This window comes from Neovison vison, chromosome 8 (genome assembly GCF_020171115.1).
Source record: "Neovison vison isolate M4711 chromosome 8, ASM_NN_V1, whole genome shotgun sequence".
Classification (NCBI taxonomy): Eukaryota; Metazoa; Chordata; class Mammalia; order Carnivora; family Mustelidae; genus Neogale; species Neogale vison.
Window position 1 is genome coordinate 66,357,961 of NC_058098.1, and position 18,555 is coordinate 66,376,515.

The 18,555-nt window shown below is 52.6% G+C and overlaps 1 protein-coding gene across 2 annotated transcripts in view; it reads left to right on the plus strand.

The window, feature by feature from the left end:
- SH3RF3 (SH3 domain containing ring finger 3) overlaps window positions 1-18,555 on the plus strand; it is a 388,055-nt gene that overhangs the window by 269,203 nt on the left and 100,297 nt on the right. For both annotated transcript variants that reach the window (XM_044263806.1, XM_044263807.1), the window contains exon 4: window positions 8,741-9,094. In XM_044263806.1, coding sequence (XP_044119741.1) covers window positions 8,741-9,094 — 354 coding nt within the window. The remainder of the gene's footprint in view (window positions 1-8,740; window positions 9,095-18,555) is intronic.

The following is an 18,555-nucleotide window of genomic DNA, read 5'->3' on the forward strand; positions in this document are numbered from 1 at the left end:
CAAATCGTGAGGGGGGATTTCTCCCCCCTCACGATTGGGTGAGGGATCTCCTCTGATTGGGATCTCCTTTGATTGGGATCTCCCAATCTCTTCTGATTGGGATCTCCCAATCTCTTCTGATTGGGATCTCTTCTGATTTGGGGATAATAAGAGGTTCAAAAAGAAAGAAAGAAAAAAAGAATTAAAAAAAAGAGATTGAATTAAAAATTCAATCAAGAATTTAAAAAAGAATTAAGAAAAAAAAGATTGAAGAGATTAGGTTCTCTTCTGATTTGGGGATAAAAAGAGGTTCAAAAAGAAAGAAAAAAAAAAGGAAAAAAAAGAATTAAAAAAAAAGAAAATGAATAAATAAAAGTATAAAAAAGCAAAATATATATATATTAGATAATCTAGTTAAAAAACGTTAAAAAAGAAAAGGGTAAAAGTTATAAAAAATTTTAGCAGAAGAAGTGAAAAAGAAAAAAAAATAAATTAACTGCAAGACTAAAAAATCACAGGCAGAAAGCCATGAGTTCCGTGGTTTGTTTTCTCCTCCTCTGGAATTCTGCTGCTCTTTCCTTGGTATTGAAACTGCACTCCTTGGTAGGTGAACTTGGTCTTGCCTGGATTTCTTGTTGATCTTCTGGGGGAGGGGCCTGTTGTAGTGATTCTCAAGTGTCTTTGCCCCAGGCGGAATTACACCGCCCTTACCAGGGGCCGGGCTGAAGGACGGGAATACAAATGGCGGCCTCCTGGTCTCCGGCCCGGAGGAGCCGAGAGCCCAGGACCCCGCTCCCCTGTGCGCCCTCAGTGAACAGCTCCTAGTAACTCGCGTCTGCCTAACCTCCGGCCGCGCTCCGAGCTCACCGAGCTTGCGACCGGTTCAAGGCAACTCCGAGCTGCGAGCTTACTGTCGGCTCTGTCTCTGCAGCCGGCTTTCCCGTTCCAATATCCGCAAGCTCTGCGACACTCAGACACCCCCGATCCTTCTGTGACCCCGCGGGACCTGAGGTCACGCCGACCCCGTGTGGGCTTCACCCCGGTTTAGCCTCCGGAGCGATGTCCCTCAGCGGAACAGACTTTTAAAAGTCCTGATTTTGTGCTGCGTTGCTCCGCCACTTGCCGGGAGCCGGCCCCTCCCCCCGGGGTCTATCTTCCCGTCGCTTTGGATTCACTTCTCCGCCAGTCCTACCTTTCAGAACGTGGTTGTTTTTCTGTTTCTAGAATTGCTGTTCTTCTTCTCTTCGATCTGCCGATGGATTTGCAGGTGTTTGCAATCTTTAGATAAGCTCTCTAGCTCATCTCCTGCTAGCTGAGGTAGTCTCAGCCTGCTTCTTCTCCGCCATCTTGACTCCTCTCCAAATTTATTATATTTTTGACTTTTAAATTTCAGTTTCTCTTATGTGCGTGTTTTCTAATGTATGTAATATAGTGGTATGCTAGAAAATATATGTAATTTACTGGATCTGCATGCCCCGAAGTACTTTATTGCTGGGGGTAAATGTTACAGGGCCAGGGAATGGGCCATCTCACTGGCCTGGCCCTGGGATCCAGCTGTGAAGCTGCCACCTGCCTTCCAAATTCTGAATTCTGTACCAGCCACATCTCTTTGTTTCCCTCCTCCTCCTTTCTCAGCTGCCTGAGATCTGTGACTTCCTCTGGTGCTGATCTGAGGTGGTCAGAAATGCTTTTGCAAGCCCAGCACAGACTGGGCACTCTCTGGGGATGGGGGCACCTCTGCGGGAGACCATACGCCCCCCTGCAGGGACAGACTGACCTCCTGCCACATTCTAAACAGAGATGTCCCCTCCGGAGTTCTTACAGAAAATGGAGAATAAATGGTGCCTTTGTGTTCCTCTCCTTGGTGGAAAAACAACCATTTTTTTTTTCCTTCTGAGTTTTATCTCCAGGCAAAATTATGACAGGGTCTTTACACTCATCTCCAACTTTCAGTCAGTGGTCCCTTTGCTTACAGGACACACCCTGCTAAGGTGCTAATCATAACTCTTTGCTGCTTATGAGCCTTTTGCTGAGTTTCACACATTTTTAGAAATGAATGAAGTTTTGTTTGCTTATATTAATTTGTATCAGACTCTTTGGAATCTTCCTTTTTGTGGGATTTGATACTGAACCAAGAGTGTGATGGCTGGCACAGGCAGGGATCATAACCCATGATTAAGAGGTTGATTAGAGGGCGCCTGGGTGGCTCAGTGGGTTAAGCCGCTGCCTTCGGCTCAGGTCATGATCTCAGGGTCCTGGGATCGAGTCCCGCATCGGGCTCTCTGCTCAGCAGGGAGCCTGCTTCCTCCTCTCTCTCTCTGCCTGCCTCTCTGCCTACTTGTGATCTGTCTCTGTCAAATAAATAAATAAAATCTTTAAAAAAAAAAAAAAAAGAGGTTGATTAGAGAAGGGGTAGCCTCATTCCTTATGGTAATTGGGGTGAGTGCCCGGGAAGAAACGTGTGACAACTTCGAGCAGAGGCTGAGGGACAAGAAGGAGTGAGTGTGTAGCTCTGATCTTGGTGGAGGGACCAACTCCCCAAGGAGGGACACACTGCCTTTCTAACTCAGGACAGCTTGGGAGCCCACATGGCGGCGGTGGTGGTGGTGAGGTCGTTGCTGGGCTCACTACCACATCACTGGTGTCCGTAGAGAACCACGGTCCTCTCAGACTCTCAGGAGGGTGCGGTCGGGGCAACTCAGAGGCCACAGAGGGTTACATTGTAATGTCACTCTGGTCTGCAAGAGGGCAAGGGGCGGGGCAGTTTGCCCAAGTGACCCCTAGCCACGCCTGCTGCCCCCTGCTGGGAGCAGCCAGGGCCTGGAGGTGTTGGGGAAACAGCCCTGCTCTATAGGCTTGTCCAGAGACCCGGGCAGTGGTGCCATCTACCCAGGGGAAGTAGCCCAGTCTCTGACAGAGTTGGAGCTCTGTCCAGCCTGTGACAATGGGATGTTGAAACGAGTACCATTCTCCACCCTGTGCGTTAATTCTTAGGATCATCTCATGCAAAATCCTCACCTGCACTTAGTCTTTGTGAGTAAGGTCAGGCAGTTCTCTGTGAATTTCAGGTCCACATCTTTGTCTTAACTGCTGGATATTTCTTATTTTAAACCTCAGTTATCTGAATAATTGCTTCAGTTCACCAGCCCACTTTGGCCAATACAGGCTCACCTGTCCAATCTGTTGCCTTGAGAAGGGAAAACGGCGAGAACAGAATGGGAGGCAAGCAGTGGCCCTGTGCTGGGTGGGATGCACGCAGGGCATGCCAGCACCCAAGGATGAGCGCTGCCGTTATGCCATTACAGCACCCAACACCTCATAAAATGTTTAGTTCTGATATGGAGACCCCTTCAGAGGTTAATTTAAAAAAAAAAAAAAAAAAAGTATCTCCCATAGCAGATGCACAACAAGTATGTATTCCGTGAATGGGAGAATGTCAGTGTAGAGGGTTAGCACGTAACATTACAAATGTCTTGAGTTCAACATTCCAGTAAATAAAAAATTAAAAAAAAAAATTGGCATTGTTAACAGGACTGTGAGGTCACCACCCATTTAAAATAAAAGGGGAAGGAACAGAAATAGCCTCCCACCCTTGGTAACTGCAGCCAGGGTCCTCCCAGGGTGAGCATTTGCCTGACCTAATGTTCATGCTCCCAAAAAAGGTCTGGTTTTTAAAGGCCCATGTTTGAATCTCTAAACGGAACCCAACCCTCTCTAATTGCCAAAGGCATAGATATACCTCAATGACTATAATAATTTTTTAACCCAATGATATAGCAAGATCAGAAAAGCATCTCCACACTCTGCAGTAAAAAGTGAATGATGGTAGAGCCAATGAGATGTAGTAGAAAGGGTGTGAGCCATTTGTTAACTGTGTGATGTGGAACAAGACGCTTACACTTTTCCTCTGAGTCTCAGTTTTCTTCTCTGTAAAATGGCCGTATTGACCTTGGATGGTCAATACAAAGGTCAGATGAGCCTGGTGGTGATGAAGGTGGGTCTCTCTTGTGTTTGGCTGGTGATGTCACCAGGCCACTTGTCTTGACTTGCTCAGTCAGTGGTCGAGAGCTCTCCTTCTGGCAGCCTTTCTCATTAGTGGCCCGAGGTGTATTCCAGATAGAGCCTTCAAGGAGGAGGGTGAGGGCTGTCAGAGCTGAAAGCAAACCATGCTCTTCTCACTCACCCCTGCTGTTGATCTAGTCTCGTAAAGAAGGGAGTATTTTATAAATAAGCTCAGATCAGAATGCAGTCAGCCGTCTGTGCCTGCCGCCCTCAGTGAAGTGGGAGGCTCCTGAGATTTTTTTCTGACAAAAGCTGAAGGCAGGTAAAGGCCACTCTCCCTCCATTCCTGAATTTATGAAGCTCTCTGGAATAATAGGCCAGCCGTAAGGCATGGTGACCTGTGCTCTGCTGAGCCCACAGGGGTGGGAGCCATGCTTTAAAGGCAGACACCAAGCAAAAGCTGCTGTCTCTGGTAATGTGGCTCTGTTGTGGAGAGAGTGTTTCCTTGCAAAGCCAAGGTTGCAAAGCTGTCCATGTTCTAGTCAAAGAGGGTCTGGCTTGAGCAGCAGTGATGTCTCCTAGGAGTTTGTAGACCGTCAGAAACATGGATGCCATCCCAGACCTATTGAGCCAAAATCTGCATATTTACAAGTCTCCCTAAATAATTCACCCCTCAGAGCAATATAAGCTTTACTAGACCAGCCTCTGTCGCTCACCACAGTATCTCCAGGACCTAGAGCAGAGCTCAGGACACGACAGGTGCTCAGAAAGTGTTTGTTGTACGCATGCAGCCACTGGTTGCCTTCATTTTAAATTGTGACCCCTGCCTTCCAGCACAGTCACCTCTTTGGCTTCCTAGATTTCCAAGAAAGGGAAGACATACTTCCTTCTCTCTGATCTCAGCCCCCAGCCCATGGCTCTGGGGTATAGATGTGTCACGGCTGTACTTCCGAATTCTGGGTTAGGATGGAAGGGCTTCCCTGTTACTTTGCTCGAGAACCACAGGGCACGCCTCACCCCATTGTCCTTTCTTGCATGTTATATCTGATATCAGCCTGTATGCCTGGTTTTCCAATCTTATTCTTTCTTTAAAAATCCCCTCCCCCATTACCTTCAGTTTAAAGTTCTCTTGACCAGAGCCTGGGATTTCTGGGTAATCGTGTTCTGCCTAGGCCCCCAGCTCTGGCACATTCCTGGGCCAAGTGCCTCAGGCTCACCGAAGGGGCCTCAGGGCTCATGTGAGCCTATGGGTAAAGTCTTCTTTATTTAACCTGGTCCCCAAATTCACATGCAGCTAGGATTCCACCAGTAACTCATTTAAGAGGACTTCGTATGGAACAGTTTTAACAGTGGAAAGAAGAAACTCGTCAGTTGTTCCATTTCCAGATGTTTCTGTGGCTGGAGGGAAGAGTGGTGTGGAGGAAGATCACATCTGAGCTGATGAAGATGGTGAGGCAGAGTCCTGGGAAGAGGGTCTTAAGCCAGAGACGGACATCCCTGATGAGGGTGCAGCCGTGACTGGCCGGTACTGTCCCACCAGCAAGACCGGACCCGAGGAGAAGGAAATGTATGTGGCCATTGAGTGTTTGGACTTGGGGCTCGCTAGGGCAGAGGGCCTCCCGCACAGTGGGAGGGAGAAGGCCAGTGACCATCCTCGCGATCCATGTACAAACCCAGCAAGACTTTCACGTGCTGGTGCCACTACTTTGTTTTCATTTTGTATGGAAGTCGGAAATGTCTTCTATTCCTGCCCAAAAACAGTCAAAATGGGGGTTATTAGGTGCATTCATTAACCATCAGTTGTATGTTTGTGTGTGTGTGTGTGTGCCCCATCTATACCTAGATGTTCTGGCTCTGTGGGGGTGGAGAAACAGATTAGGGGACCAGCCATATTCAGAAGGAGAAGCAGAGCTCTTTCATTGCCAGACAAGTATCTCAGTGGGGAGCAGGGAGCATCCTGGGGCAGAATAACAGGAAACACTCATTCTCCCCACCACATACCACCCTTCGCGGTTGGCAGTCAGCAGCCACTCACAGAATGTTCTAGAATTCTGCTTGTAGGGGGATGAAAGGGGCTGATTTCAATGTTCACTGCCTCCTCGGCCCCCCAGGACCCCCAGGCTAACTGGCCGGGGTCCCCCAGGCCAACGAGTGGGGCTGCAGCCTATGCAGAGGAGAGCAGAACCCTGTGATTTCCTGGTTGGACGGCTGTGAGCAGGCAAGCAGACACTGCCCCCACTTGGTGTATGAGGAAATGGGAAGTCAAGGCTGCAGCCAAGGGGTGCAAAGCAGGAGCTGCCGTCCAGGGGAGATGCTACTGGATGGGGGTGTCCGCAGGCACGGGCCCTGTGGACTGGGTTGGCCTTGGTGATGCCAGCTGCCAGACCCAGCCCTGAGCATCATTCAGCGTGGCTAATCAGAGCTTGTTAATGGCAGCTCCCCCCAACTGTGAGTGTCACCTCAAGTCTCAGGCACAGACTTGAAAAGCAAAGACTCAGTCAAGAAGATAAAACTGAACTGTCTTTCTTCATCGGGAGGATCTTTTGTTGGTATGTCCCTTGCCTCCTGCTGAGATGACTGGGACCCTAAGGTCACTGATGATGTGTGGAGAGTCATCACTAGGAAGCCGCCCTCCTGACTCCCTCAGCTGGCTGAGAATACCTATCTTCCATGGACGTTCATTGGCCTTCCCTCTTGGTGCCTACTGTGGGCATGGGTGAGAAAGGCACACTGCTCCCCACCCCAGTATCCATCAGAGAGGAAGCAGCATGCTTGGCTGTAAGCAGCCCGCTAGGGGCATGTCTGGAGGACTGACCAGGGTGGCATTGGCTCCGGTCATGGCTCCATGTTGTCTGGTCGTGTGTACACCCCTGCTCTGTCACTGCTTCATATACAGCTAAACCACGGGGCATCTGATACAGTCCCAGTTGGCTGCTCTGGGGAAGAGCTGAGTTATTTTCGCTGAGCCTTGGCCATTATTGGTGCCATCATGTCGATGTAATAATGTCTCACATGGAGAGACAGGGCAGAAAGCGTGGAGTCTCTGCTCCAAATCTGTGCCCATAAAGGAAAGGCGTTGTCCCTATCGCCTCCTGTTTCTCCGTGGTCCTCTTGGCTCCGTAGCATGGGTGTACAGCAGTGGGCTCCAGGAGGCCAGCCTTGAGGTGTTCGTTCGGAGCAGCCCATGGAGGGGCACGGGAGGCACCGGCCACTGGCCTGTTCTGGGGGCAAGCACTGTGGAGGAAGCAAATGAATAAAGTCATAAAATAGAGCAAAACAGCTGAGCCTGCCGGTTGGAAGGTTGGAAGAAACATTTCAAAGGAAATAATCCTGGATTTAGATCACACATTTTGGGGCCTACAGTGAGTTTTTCAGAACCTCCCTCGGAAAGGCAGGTATTTGTAATGGAAATGCTGACAGCTCTGCAGCCTTGCCTGGGCTGTCTGTGGGCGGCTGGACGGCCAGCTGCTGCGTGTGTGATCTGCTGGCATTATGGAGATGAAGCCTCCCGGGCTCTCACTGCTCCAATGCAGAGGGACCTTTTATTAGTGTTATTATTAACTCATCAAGATGCTACCAGCGGCAAACGCTAGTCATGAACAGTGCATGAGGACCTGGTGTTTCTCCTCTGCCATCCCAGGACTGAGGAATATCCCTAATCCATACGCCCCTGCAGGTGGGGACGTGGCCCTTCCTGGCGTGGCCCCCTAACCCAACTCCAGGCCATGTTCCCGGCTCAGTTGAGGGCATGGATGTGGCTCCCGCACCACGTGACCTGTAGATCCGCAGCTGGTTCCTGTTCTTCTCTACCTGCCTGTAGGGACCTCCCAGCTTTGTGGAGTCCCCTGAACCCCTCCCTGTGCCTACCCGCCTCCACTCCTGTCTGAGCCTGCAGCAGCCTAGCCTCGTGAAGCCTGCCCAGTCCCATTTCTCCGTGAGGCTTCAGATCACCCACAGTGGTCTCTGCAGACTCATGCCTTCCCTAAACTGGTGCCTCAGACAGGGCGTCACGCAGAGAGCTGACCCCAGTTACCAGAGGCTGCTCACAGACTCGAGCCCATGACACCTTTCCTGACAAATACCACCTAGGATGAAACTTCTGTCAAAGACAAACTCTTTCCTGTAAAGGCATCTGCTTTTCTATGGAAGAGGTGCGGAGACAAGGGAAGGAGATGTGCCCTGAGTCCTTGCAGAATCACTGGAAACAGTGCAGTCTTGCCTCCTCACAGCGTGGGGGTGCAGGGCAGCTCTGGGTCTTAACAGACTGAGTGGAGCCTAGTCCTGCCCAGAGCATCTGTGCTTCCTGCTCAGCAGGTCGGATGCTCCCCACCACCTGCAGTCCTCAGGGAACAAAAAGTGCATTCTGGTCACGTGCCTTGTCTTTTTCTGCCAGCGTGGCCAGAACTGTCCCAGGCAGGCCAGAACCTGTCACTGTGGCGAGTGTGGGGCCCACAGGTGGGCATTCCTTCCTCCTCTTCCTCTGTCCCATGCCCTCTGCAGGTCTGTACCTCACACCCCAGAAAAGGATCGGGGCTACCCCGGGGCAGACAAAAGAGCTGCTCAGTAAAATCTACAGATGTCACTAGAGCCTCTGCTGTGTCTGTGCCTGGTGCCATTTACAGGGAGGCCCCTTGGCAAGATCTGGGGGACTGTGAGCACATGGTTGGGTTTAACAGGAGACGCGAGCTGTCAGCATGGAGAGCAGGCTGGACCGTGTGACCTCTACTTAACAAAGCCTTCCTCTCCCTTTCTCACCTAGCTCAATGACTCCGCCAAGCAGCTCATTGAGATGGACAAGCCATGCCCAGGTGCTGCATTGGGCTGCCACGCCCCCTTGCCCTCTGATTCTGGTGCAGCAGCCAGTGCGGCCCCAGGACCCGCATTAAGCAGCACGGGGGCGGTCAGTGCCTTTCAGCGGCGTGTGGACAGCAAGAAGAATGCCAAGAAGCGCCACTCCTTCACCGCGCTCAGTGTGACACACAAGTCCTCCCAAGCCACAAGCCACAGGCACTCCATGGAAATTAGCGCTCCGGTCTTGATCAGCTCCAGCGATCCCCGGGCTGCGGCCAGAATCGGAGACCTGGCTCATCTGTCCTGCAGTGCTCCCGCCCAGGTAAGGTCCTAAGGGTGCGTGCAGGGAGATGTCTGAGAGTCCCATCCCCAGCTGTGTGCTCAGCATCCCGTCCCTGAACTTGCATGGGGAAGGCTGTGGCAGCAGTGCCCTTTGGGGCCACCGTGACTACCTTCTCCTGCCTGCCCTCAAGGACCCCATTACCAGAGTAAACATGTGAGTGGTACTCAGTGTTCAGAGGTGTCTAGGTGGTAATGTGAGGTGCTTCTCCTTGGCCCATGACACGGCCCTTGAATAACATCGGCTCGTTACTCCAGACAGTCCTCCTTTCTCAGTGTGCATTCAGCACATCTGATCGTGTCTTGCAGAAAGTCTGGGTTTAGTTTGTTTTTAGCACTAGTACGTTTTTAGCATCTCTGTGACACGTGTTTCCTTTTAGCAGAGCTCAGAACCAGAATGAACTGCATTGTTTGGTGCTTTATTATTTTTACAGATACCTTCTATTTCTAGACATGGCACTGGTTCCATTCCATTAGGAAGATGAAGGAAATGGGAGGGACCTCATTTTCAATCCAGCAGCCAAAGGTGGCCCCAGGGCCACCAGGCCAGGGTGTACCCAACTAGTCTCAACACCCTGTAGGTCACTATGTCCTGTCATCATGGGGAGCCTAAGGTTCAGGCTTCCCCAGTGTTCTCTGGAGGTTCTGAATGGACCTGAGCAGAGCTCTCTGGCCCTTTTCTCCTGCCCTACAATGTGGGCTCCACGCACGCATGAGTAGGATCTTATGTTCTTTCTGTGTCTCCCTTGTCCTCACGTGTTCTCAGCCCTCCTGTCCACAGCTCCTGAGTTGATGGAACAGAGGTAAAGTTCCCAGGTTCTGCAGTCTGGGTCAACTGTAGACAGGCCCTAGCATAGGAAAGAACAGATTTTTTTTTTTTTTAATTTGTGTCCAACTTTGCTCCACAAGGCCTTAACTGCTGAGTTAGTTTATTGCTATAGAGGACTGGGACCTGGGTCTCATTTTCCAGCAATTACACTTGAAGTGAAAGTCGTGGCTGGGCTTTAGACTTTCGTGAGGGCCATTGAAAAGGGGGAGAGGTCAAGCAAAGCAGTTTCCACCTATCTCCCATCCCAAATGAACTTTTTATTGAGACACATATGAGGTGCCACAAGGGCGAGCTGCCACATGCACTGACCTGCAGGGACCAGCATGCTGTCTGTGGCCAGATGCACCCAGAGACCAACTCTCAGCTCTGCCAGCCACCAGCCACCTTCCCGGGTTGGCGGGTTTTATTGGCCTTGCATATCACACTGAGACGCCCATCCCTGGCCCACCTGAGGACCACCCAGGGCAGCTGCAGGTCCTGGAGCTGGCCACAGTGCCATGTGGCTCCTCCTCCCTGCCATGCCAGGCATGCTGGGAGGGGGACCCAGTCCCAGGGTTCTGTGCTTCGGAGGGCAGGCTTGGGCTTTGTCAACATGAACCTGGACAAACCCAACATCACTGCTGCCATGCCTCCGTCCACAAACAGAGGCCCCCGCTGACATCAAGGGATAGGCTCAGGCCAGCAAAGCAGGAGCGCCTGGGCTCTTGGTACCTGGGCATGCGTGGAGTAATACTGGCCCCAGCAGATGTCCTGCCAGCCCCCTACCCACCCCCTGGACCGCTCTAGACTCAATATGTGCACCCAGGCTGTGGTACCGACTGTCTTCACTGACAGGGTGGACTCTTAGCCCCCGTGAGATGGACAGAGCCACTCATCATGAGTGCAGGCCAGTTCTGCCCCCATGGATTCAGCCCTCACCTGCATACCCAGGGCTTCCGATCCACAGGAGCAGAGGTGTTAGCACTTTAGGTCATGGATCCCAGAGCACTTTCTTTCAGAGAACAAGGGCAGGTAACACTGGCAGTTACCTAGACCTGATTGAACATTGCACAGTGTTGTATAGAAAGTTCGTGTCAACAGGCCTGTGTGCTCTGGAGCCTCAGTGGACAGAGGCGAGGTGTTTGGGCCCGTGTCCTGCTCGCAGCCAGGCTGGCGTACATGACCTTGGGTGAGCAGCTTCAGCTGTGTCCGTCTGAAAGATAGGCTCTGACGGTGACAGACACCTTATGTGGATGAGATGGGATCTGAGAGGCCCCCCAGTGTGAGATGATGGTGCTGCTCCTTGTTTAATTGACTGGATTCTAAAGCCCTGTGGAACAAGATGAACCAAAAGCAAACAGGACATGCACATGCACACACATACACACACACACACGCGCACACGCACACACACCAGTGTGGCTGATGTGCTCTGGGTGGGTGAGATGCGTGGACAAGGGAGCCCCGCATAGCTGGTTAGAGCTCATCACTCTCACTGACCCTTCTCGCTCTCCTTTGTGTTGCTTTTTAAAGTGAAAAGGAAGTGTGGGAGCTGTGGTTTCTATAGAAATGGCTCCACAACCCAGGAGCTGTTTCTCTCCTCTCAGCCCGAATGCAGTGAGCACCAGTAAGCCTGAGACCGCAGGGTCCCCACAGAGTGCAGTGAGGGGTGCACGCTGTCCTTGGAGTGGCCTCCGGGATGTTTGCAGTCTGTGGCTCGCTCTCATAGCCCCTGGGAGAGCAGCTCCGTCCTCATCTCCTTCCCTCTCTTGACCTCACCTCCCTCATCTGGGCTTCTTGGCGCATCCCACTGGCAGCAGAGCCAGTGAGCCAGTAGCTTGAATTATCTTCATTCACACATGAGGAAACTGAGGCCCAGAGGGTGTAAGTAAGGTCTCAGTGCTATGCGCATCTGACAGTTCCCCCTGCAGCCATCAAGACTAGCATGGACGTGAGTCCAGGATACGGACGTCACTTAACCCCTCAGCTTCCTCTTGTGTAAACATACAGGACTGATGGCAAGCCCAGGGAGGTGAAGAAGGAACATGGCCGCCAGGCCCTGCAGAGAGTGACTCTGTAAAGGCTCCCCCTCTCTCCTTCCCATTCCCAGAGTGACTCTCTAAAGGTCCCCCTCTCTCCTTCCCATTCTCTCTTAGTCTGGGATCTGGCAACGTGCAGGCTTGGGCAGTGTCTTGGGTGGAGGCCTGGGCTCTTCCACTCACTAGCTGTGCACCTTTGGGTGAGTGGCTGAGCCTTTCTGAACCTACAGAGCTGCCACTGAGTGCCAGGTTCAACACTATCCTGTTACCTCTTGACCCTGGAAGAGCTGTCCCGTCCCTTCTCCCAGAGCCTCAGTTTTCTCATCTGTTAAACGATGGAGCAACTATGCAGTGAAATGAGAGTACGAGCTGTCCTCTTCTCCGTGGGTGTGTTGTTGGCTATGTTGGTTGTCTCTGCTGCCCAGAGAACCAGGGAAGGAATCACCAGCCCCAGAGTGTTAGATGGGACACTGGCGCCCAGACCTCATGAATTCTGGTCACTGCTCTGTTCTGAAATTCCCCCTGTGCCGTGCACTGCACTGGCCCCTGGCAGAGGTAGAGGCCACAGGTGGATGAAGGGATGGGTGGCAACCATGCTGCCCACAGCCACACTTCCTGTGAAGGAAGCCGGCTCAGTGAGCATCCCCACAAGCCTGTGACTGCTCCTAACTCTCAGCCAGTGGGTACTGGTCTGTCCCCAGCGACATCCAGGCCAGGCTGTGTGTGCTCCCCAGCCTCATGCACCCACCAGGGAAATCCAGGGACCCTGCCCGGAATCCAGGGTGGTAAGGTCCAGCCTTGGCAGCATGTCACTGTCACCTGAATGCCTGGAGGTTGGAACATCCCCTCAGCACAGCTCCAGCCCCACAGTGCCGAGGTGGCTGGTCTGGGGCACGGCCTGGGTCTGGGGCCTTGAGAACCTCCCGGCTCGTTGAGTCGAACGAGAAGCACCAGTACCTCAGACCCCAGCCACCACCCTTCCCCCACATGGTGGGCTGTACCACTGGCCAGGCCTAGACCTGGGCCCTGAGTCCTCAGAGGGTGACCAGCATCCTGTCACACCTTGCCCTGAGGAAGTCCTGGGGCACAGGGACTTAAGTGCTAAAAATGGGACAATCAGGCACAACAGGTCATCCCAGAGCATTTCTGTTCCCTTCACTGGGCTCCAGAGGGTGGTGTGTGGAGGCTTTGTACAGAAACATAATGTGGTCCTCTCTGTGCAGGGCCTATGCCAGAGGCCTGGAAGCAGGGTAGGGCAACAGTGAGGAGATGCGAGGTAGGCTGGGATCCTGGCCTCCTGGTTCCTATTTGGTGTGTCATGCCACCAGGGGACGCTTTTCATTTTCTGGCCCCAGGGCCCGCCCTATCAGCGAAACCCAAGTCAGAAAGGGAAGGTGGGTGTGCTGTGTTAGCCAGGCCCATGTGCAGGGATGCTGGAAGCCACACTGGGCTCCAGGTCCAGTCTGCTCTGGGCTCCGGTCTTCTCCCAGGCCTCATTCTTATGCCCTTGCCAGAGAGACCATGGCTCCCTGAGGCTTGAGGTACTTGCCTCCCCCATCAAAGCCAAGGCATGGGCCCGGCACCAGGCAGTGAGTGCGTCCACCTGTGCGGGGGGAGAGAGGGCCAAAAAAAGGGGTCTTATTATCAGTGGAGCTCTTTGAAGCTCTCCAGGGGGTCAGCTGTGCAGCCAGACGCCATGCTGGGTCCAAGGCTGGCCAGTGACACTCACGGGGGCTGTTTCTCTAGGGCTCTGGCACTAAGAACAATCTGCATGTTTTTAAGGGTTGTTTTCAAAAAGGAGAGAAAGAAACAACACAGAGCTGAAGTTTGCACTCTCTGGCCCTTTACAAAAAGAAGCTTGCAGCTGAGGCCCCTTGATGCTGGCCCTGAGAGGCAGAAGAGGCAATGAGGAAGAGAAAAGGAGAAACCTGCAGTCATATAGGGTTGGTCCAGGTCTGGAGCAGGGTGTCCTCAAACAGAACAGGAAGAAGGCTTTGACCTTGGCCCGAAGTTCGAAGGCACCAACTCCATGTCCTGCCCTGGTCAGGAGCTTAGCAGGAGGGTGGGGAACCTGGGAGGTTCTGGAATCCTTGGACCTTTCTTACCATGGAGTGTGCTCTTGGACACAGCCTTCTCATGGGGTTTCAGCACACCATGTGGGAACCCAAAGGCTCTAGAGTTGACCCCAGGGATGAGTTCTAGAGAACCAGAGGCACAGGCACAAGGCAGAGCAAGCAGGAACTGGAGGGAAGGTGGCCACGTGGCTGCTTCTTCCCGGCCTTGCTGTCCCTCCTAGAGGTGCAGAGCAGGTGCAAGGGAGTCAGCCCTTCTCCCTCCTGCTTGTCTTCTCTCGTACTGCCCATGGAGGCCTTTATTACTCTTATTTTTTGTCCTTATTATTACCAGTAGTCCATTTATTTCTTCCTGCCTTCAATCACTGAAGACCACTGTGGTTAATTCCTATATGGGAAATGTGGGTCCCTTAGGTCCCACAAAACTCATCATGGGACCTTGCATAGGATGGATGGCCACCTCACAGAAATGCTTCCTCTGGACCCCAAAAAGAGAATGACCTAAATAACAAGCCCATAGGCCTCAGATTCCGAGACTGACCTGTGGAAGACATATTACGAGACTGTCCAGGGAAGGAACGTGGCTGTTTCGTCCAAATTCCACTAATTCTTCCCTCTTTCAGCTTCTCCTTTCTCATAGTGGACATGCCCAGCTCTGCAGTCCCCACCACTACCTCCTCCTTGGCTGCCCACACCCAGCCAGCTAGGACCTCTGTCCCCACTCTGTGTCTTCCTTCTTGATATCCAGTAGCTTTGGATGCTGTGGGCAAGCCTCCCCTCCCAAGCCTCTCCTCCCTGTGCTTCTGGGACCCTTCTCCAAGTTGTGAGCAGTTCCCTTGCCCCTGCACTGGACTCTCTTCCCCCAGCTCCCACATGAACATCAGCATTCCCCTGGGCTTTTCTTTCTGTCCTATGCCTGCCCTTGGCTGTTCTCATCTAACTAACAACTAAACACCAAACTGTCTAAACTCTGCCTTCCTACACTTTACTCAACTATCAATTCGTTCCTCTTGCTGCCTGATGGCTTCCCCCGGAGAGGTACCTCATTCCAATCCATGTCAGAAGAGGACAGCCATTCTCTCTGTCCTCAAACCTCCTTCCTCTCCATTCCATCTGATCCAAACTCCCAAAGCTAAGACCCTATATCCTCCCTAGTCTGCTCTCCCTGTCACCTCAGCCTCCAACCAGGTGTCAGCTCTAGTTCCCAAGCATTTCTCCCACGGCATTAGTCACAAACAACTCCTGACACTGTATGGTTGAACACAGGGAGCGTTCATCAGGGGCTGGTGCCGTGGGTCAGGCCACCCTCCTGAATGGCGTGCTCATGGCGTCCCGCCTCCTTCCTCTTATAGCTCTGCCGCCTACGGCACACGGCCTCCAGCAGGAAGAGAGGCACAGGTCATTTGCTAGCACCGGTCACTCAGCCCCAGCTTTCCTGCAAGTAGCTGGGCACATGGTGAAGCACTTCGATATCAGCCATGTCCATGGAGTCCCTCTCTCCGTGGCACCCACTCTGCCTTGCTTTAGGCTTCTCTGCACCCTCAGCAACACGGCATTGACTGATTCCTAGCTCCCTGCTTCTGGGGTTTCCTCTGGAATCCATCTGTATTAAGGCTGATCTTTCCACAAATGCTTCTGGAGACTTTGCATTGCCTTAGGATAAAGTCCAAGCTCCTTAGCTTGGCCTGCAGAGCCCTTCAGACTTAGCCCCAGGTTGGCTTTCCAGCCTCCCTCTCCCAGGCTCCATCCACTCCTGCACTGGCTGCCCTGACCTGTCCGTGTGTGCCTCACACCAGCACGGCTTGGCGCCCCCCTCACCGAGAAGGCTGCCTGTGCCCAGCCTGACTGTGTTTCTTGCTCACCCTCTTCCCCCTTGCATCCTAACCCCCCACATGACACACAGACACTGCAGTGTGTAGTAAATTCCTGCTCACCCTTTAAAGCACCATCTGAAGTGGTCTGTTCCCCTCTGGAGGTTTCCATGGCTCCAGGACACCCTTCCACCAACCAAATTCATTCCTCTATTTATTCTGTGCCTGTGGGACTTTTTCCATACTTTTATCATGGAAGGTGTGGCCTTTGTCGTTTGTGTATCTGGCTACTTCCCTGACCCTTGCATCTTTCAGGGTGGGAACTGGGTGTCTGTTATTCCTGTATCCTGGCACCTGACCTGTGGCAGAGCTCATGCCCATTCGATTTCTTCTAGGGTGGGCATGAGGTATGTGTCCTCTGCACTGTGGACTGAACGGCCTCGCACACTTAACAATGTGATGCCTGAAATGCTACAGGGCCTCCCCTCTGTTAGCAGTTCCCTGAGGGCTGTAGAGAGGGGACAGCTGCAAGGTGACCAGCGGAGGGGCTCCCGGGAGCGCATGGTCTGCTGAGCCTCAGATGGCCTGCCCTGCTTGCATTTGCACCCTTATGAATTATTTCTCCCTGCCATTTGGAGAGGTCAGAGGTCAGCTCAGCTCCTCATGAATAATGAAGCAGCACTCAACATGTCTCCTTTCTGCTGGGGGAGGGAGAGTTACCATAGGAGAGGATGGAGACCAGGCTATGCAGGCTGACTCCCATTTTTTTAACCCAGTTATTTGCTTAGAGAGATCATTGGATCCAACTAAGAGATGATTGCTTGCATTTTAGAACCATTCCCTCATAGACCAAACAGAAAACCGAGAGAATGGCTCAGGTTACCCCCAGAGTGCCTGAGGAACCTCCATGGCTTCCTGTAGGTCTGGGGTGCCCCAGATTGGTCCGTGTGAGGCAGATCATGCTATGGTAACAAGCAGCCCCGCACTCCCAGAGGCTTCCTTCTCGGCCACTCTGCATGTCTATCTCAGGCAGCCCAGGGCTCTGGCCCATGGCACCCTCTGCCCGGGCACCAACAGACACCTTCAGGCAAAGTCTGGCCCTCTACCTGTTTTGTTACAGTTTTGTGGAACTCAGCCACCCCTGCTCATTTATACCCCACCTGTAAGTGTTTTCAGGCCATACTGAGGAGCTATGACAGAGATCACGTAACTCATAGCACCTAAGATACTCCTCTTCTGTAGGGAAAACTCTTGGGGCCCTCTGGCCTGTCTTGTCGCTATGGCAGGGGTGGGAAGTGTGGCGACCAGAGCAGAGGTCCCCTGTCCTTGCAGAGGGTGGGGAGACAGAGTCTGCCCATAAGAAGGAGTGGAGACCAGCCCCCATAACCCCACAGCCCCAGAACCCCCACATCTGTTGGCAGATGTTTACACAGAGGCTGGGAAGCTTGAGAGGCAGAACTCTGCAGATAGTGACAATGGGAAGGGCCGACCCTTTGAAGTCCTGAAGCCAGCATTCTGGTACTCGTGGCTGTGGGGCTGCCTGTGGGTGCACACAGGTTCTGTGGGGCCTAGCACCCCATGTCTGGGGAGGGCTCCCCAGCGGGCTCTGTCTGTCCATGCAGGGCCAGGACCCCATGCAGGCTGACCCCGTCCAGCCAGGAACAGGTGCCTTCCCCAGACCCCGAATGTTTCTCAGTGTCGGAGCTGGATGGCTTACAAATCAACTTCTCTTAAGCAAACAGAAACCCCAGAGATTAGGAAAAGGCCCTTTGAAATCCATGCATGGGGAAGCGTTTGAAATTGAGCAGGAAAAACATCAAAAGGGAACACCCCTCAAGTGCCTTCCTGCATCTGAGAAGTAATTAGGAGAACTCTACTTGGAAGCTTTAAGATGCCCCCATCACCCCACCTGCCATCAGAGGGGCAGGCGAGAGACACTCTGCCAGCTGCTCTTGCTGACTGGCTCTCATCTCTGTCCCAAGGCAGCGCTGGGGGCAGCCTGGAGGAAGTGATGGTATTTGCGTTCCTGATCAGCCTGGAGGCCCCCCAGCCCCACCCCTATCTCCAGCTCCAGCTCTGGCACACCCCCTCCCACAGGTCAGAGAACTGATGCTTATTGTTAACATTTTCAGAAAGTTACACATTGAACTCCATGCCTTTCGAAGGATCCAAAAAAACAGTAACAAGGGAACATGAGATGAATTTAAAAATCCCATCCTTGAGGACCTTGTGTGAGGAGAGCTTTCTTTTGCAAATCTGAGAATTGCTGTGTCCATGACATACAGCTGTACCTTCAAGGTGGGGACAGAGAACCGTGGCCTGGCTGTTCTCGTCAGCTGCCAGGTTTTTCATTCGTGGTCTCAGGTGCCAACCAGGCTTCTCTTGCTACTATGAAAAGACAGGAATTGCAGCCACAGTTTCTGTCTGTGCCTCAGGCCATCTGTTGTTGGGTGAGGGAGGGACAGAGAAGGGAAGGTCCCTGCTGAGTGCCCACGAGCTCTGGGTAGGCACGTGCTGGTCCAGGAATACAGGTGAGCTGCTGGTTCCCTCAGTCTATCCTCTCAAGTTTGGTGAACTTTTGTTACAGCAGCAGCCCATGCCAGGTTCCAAGAGAGATTCGTCATGGACCCCAGCCTCTAGGACCCACCTAGCCCACCAGGAGACCAGAACATAGATCCATGCCATGGAGGCTAGAAAGTAGGAAGCACGACAGA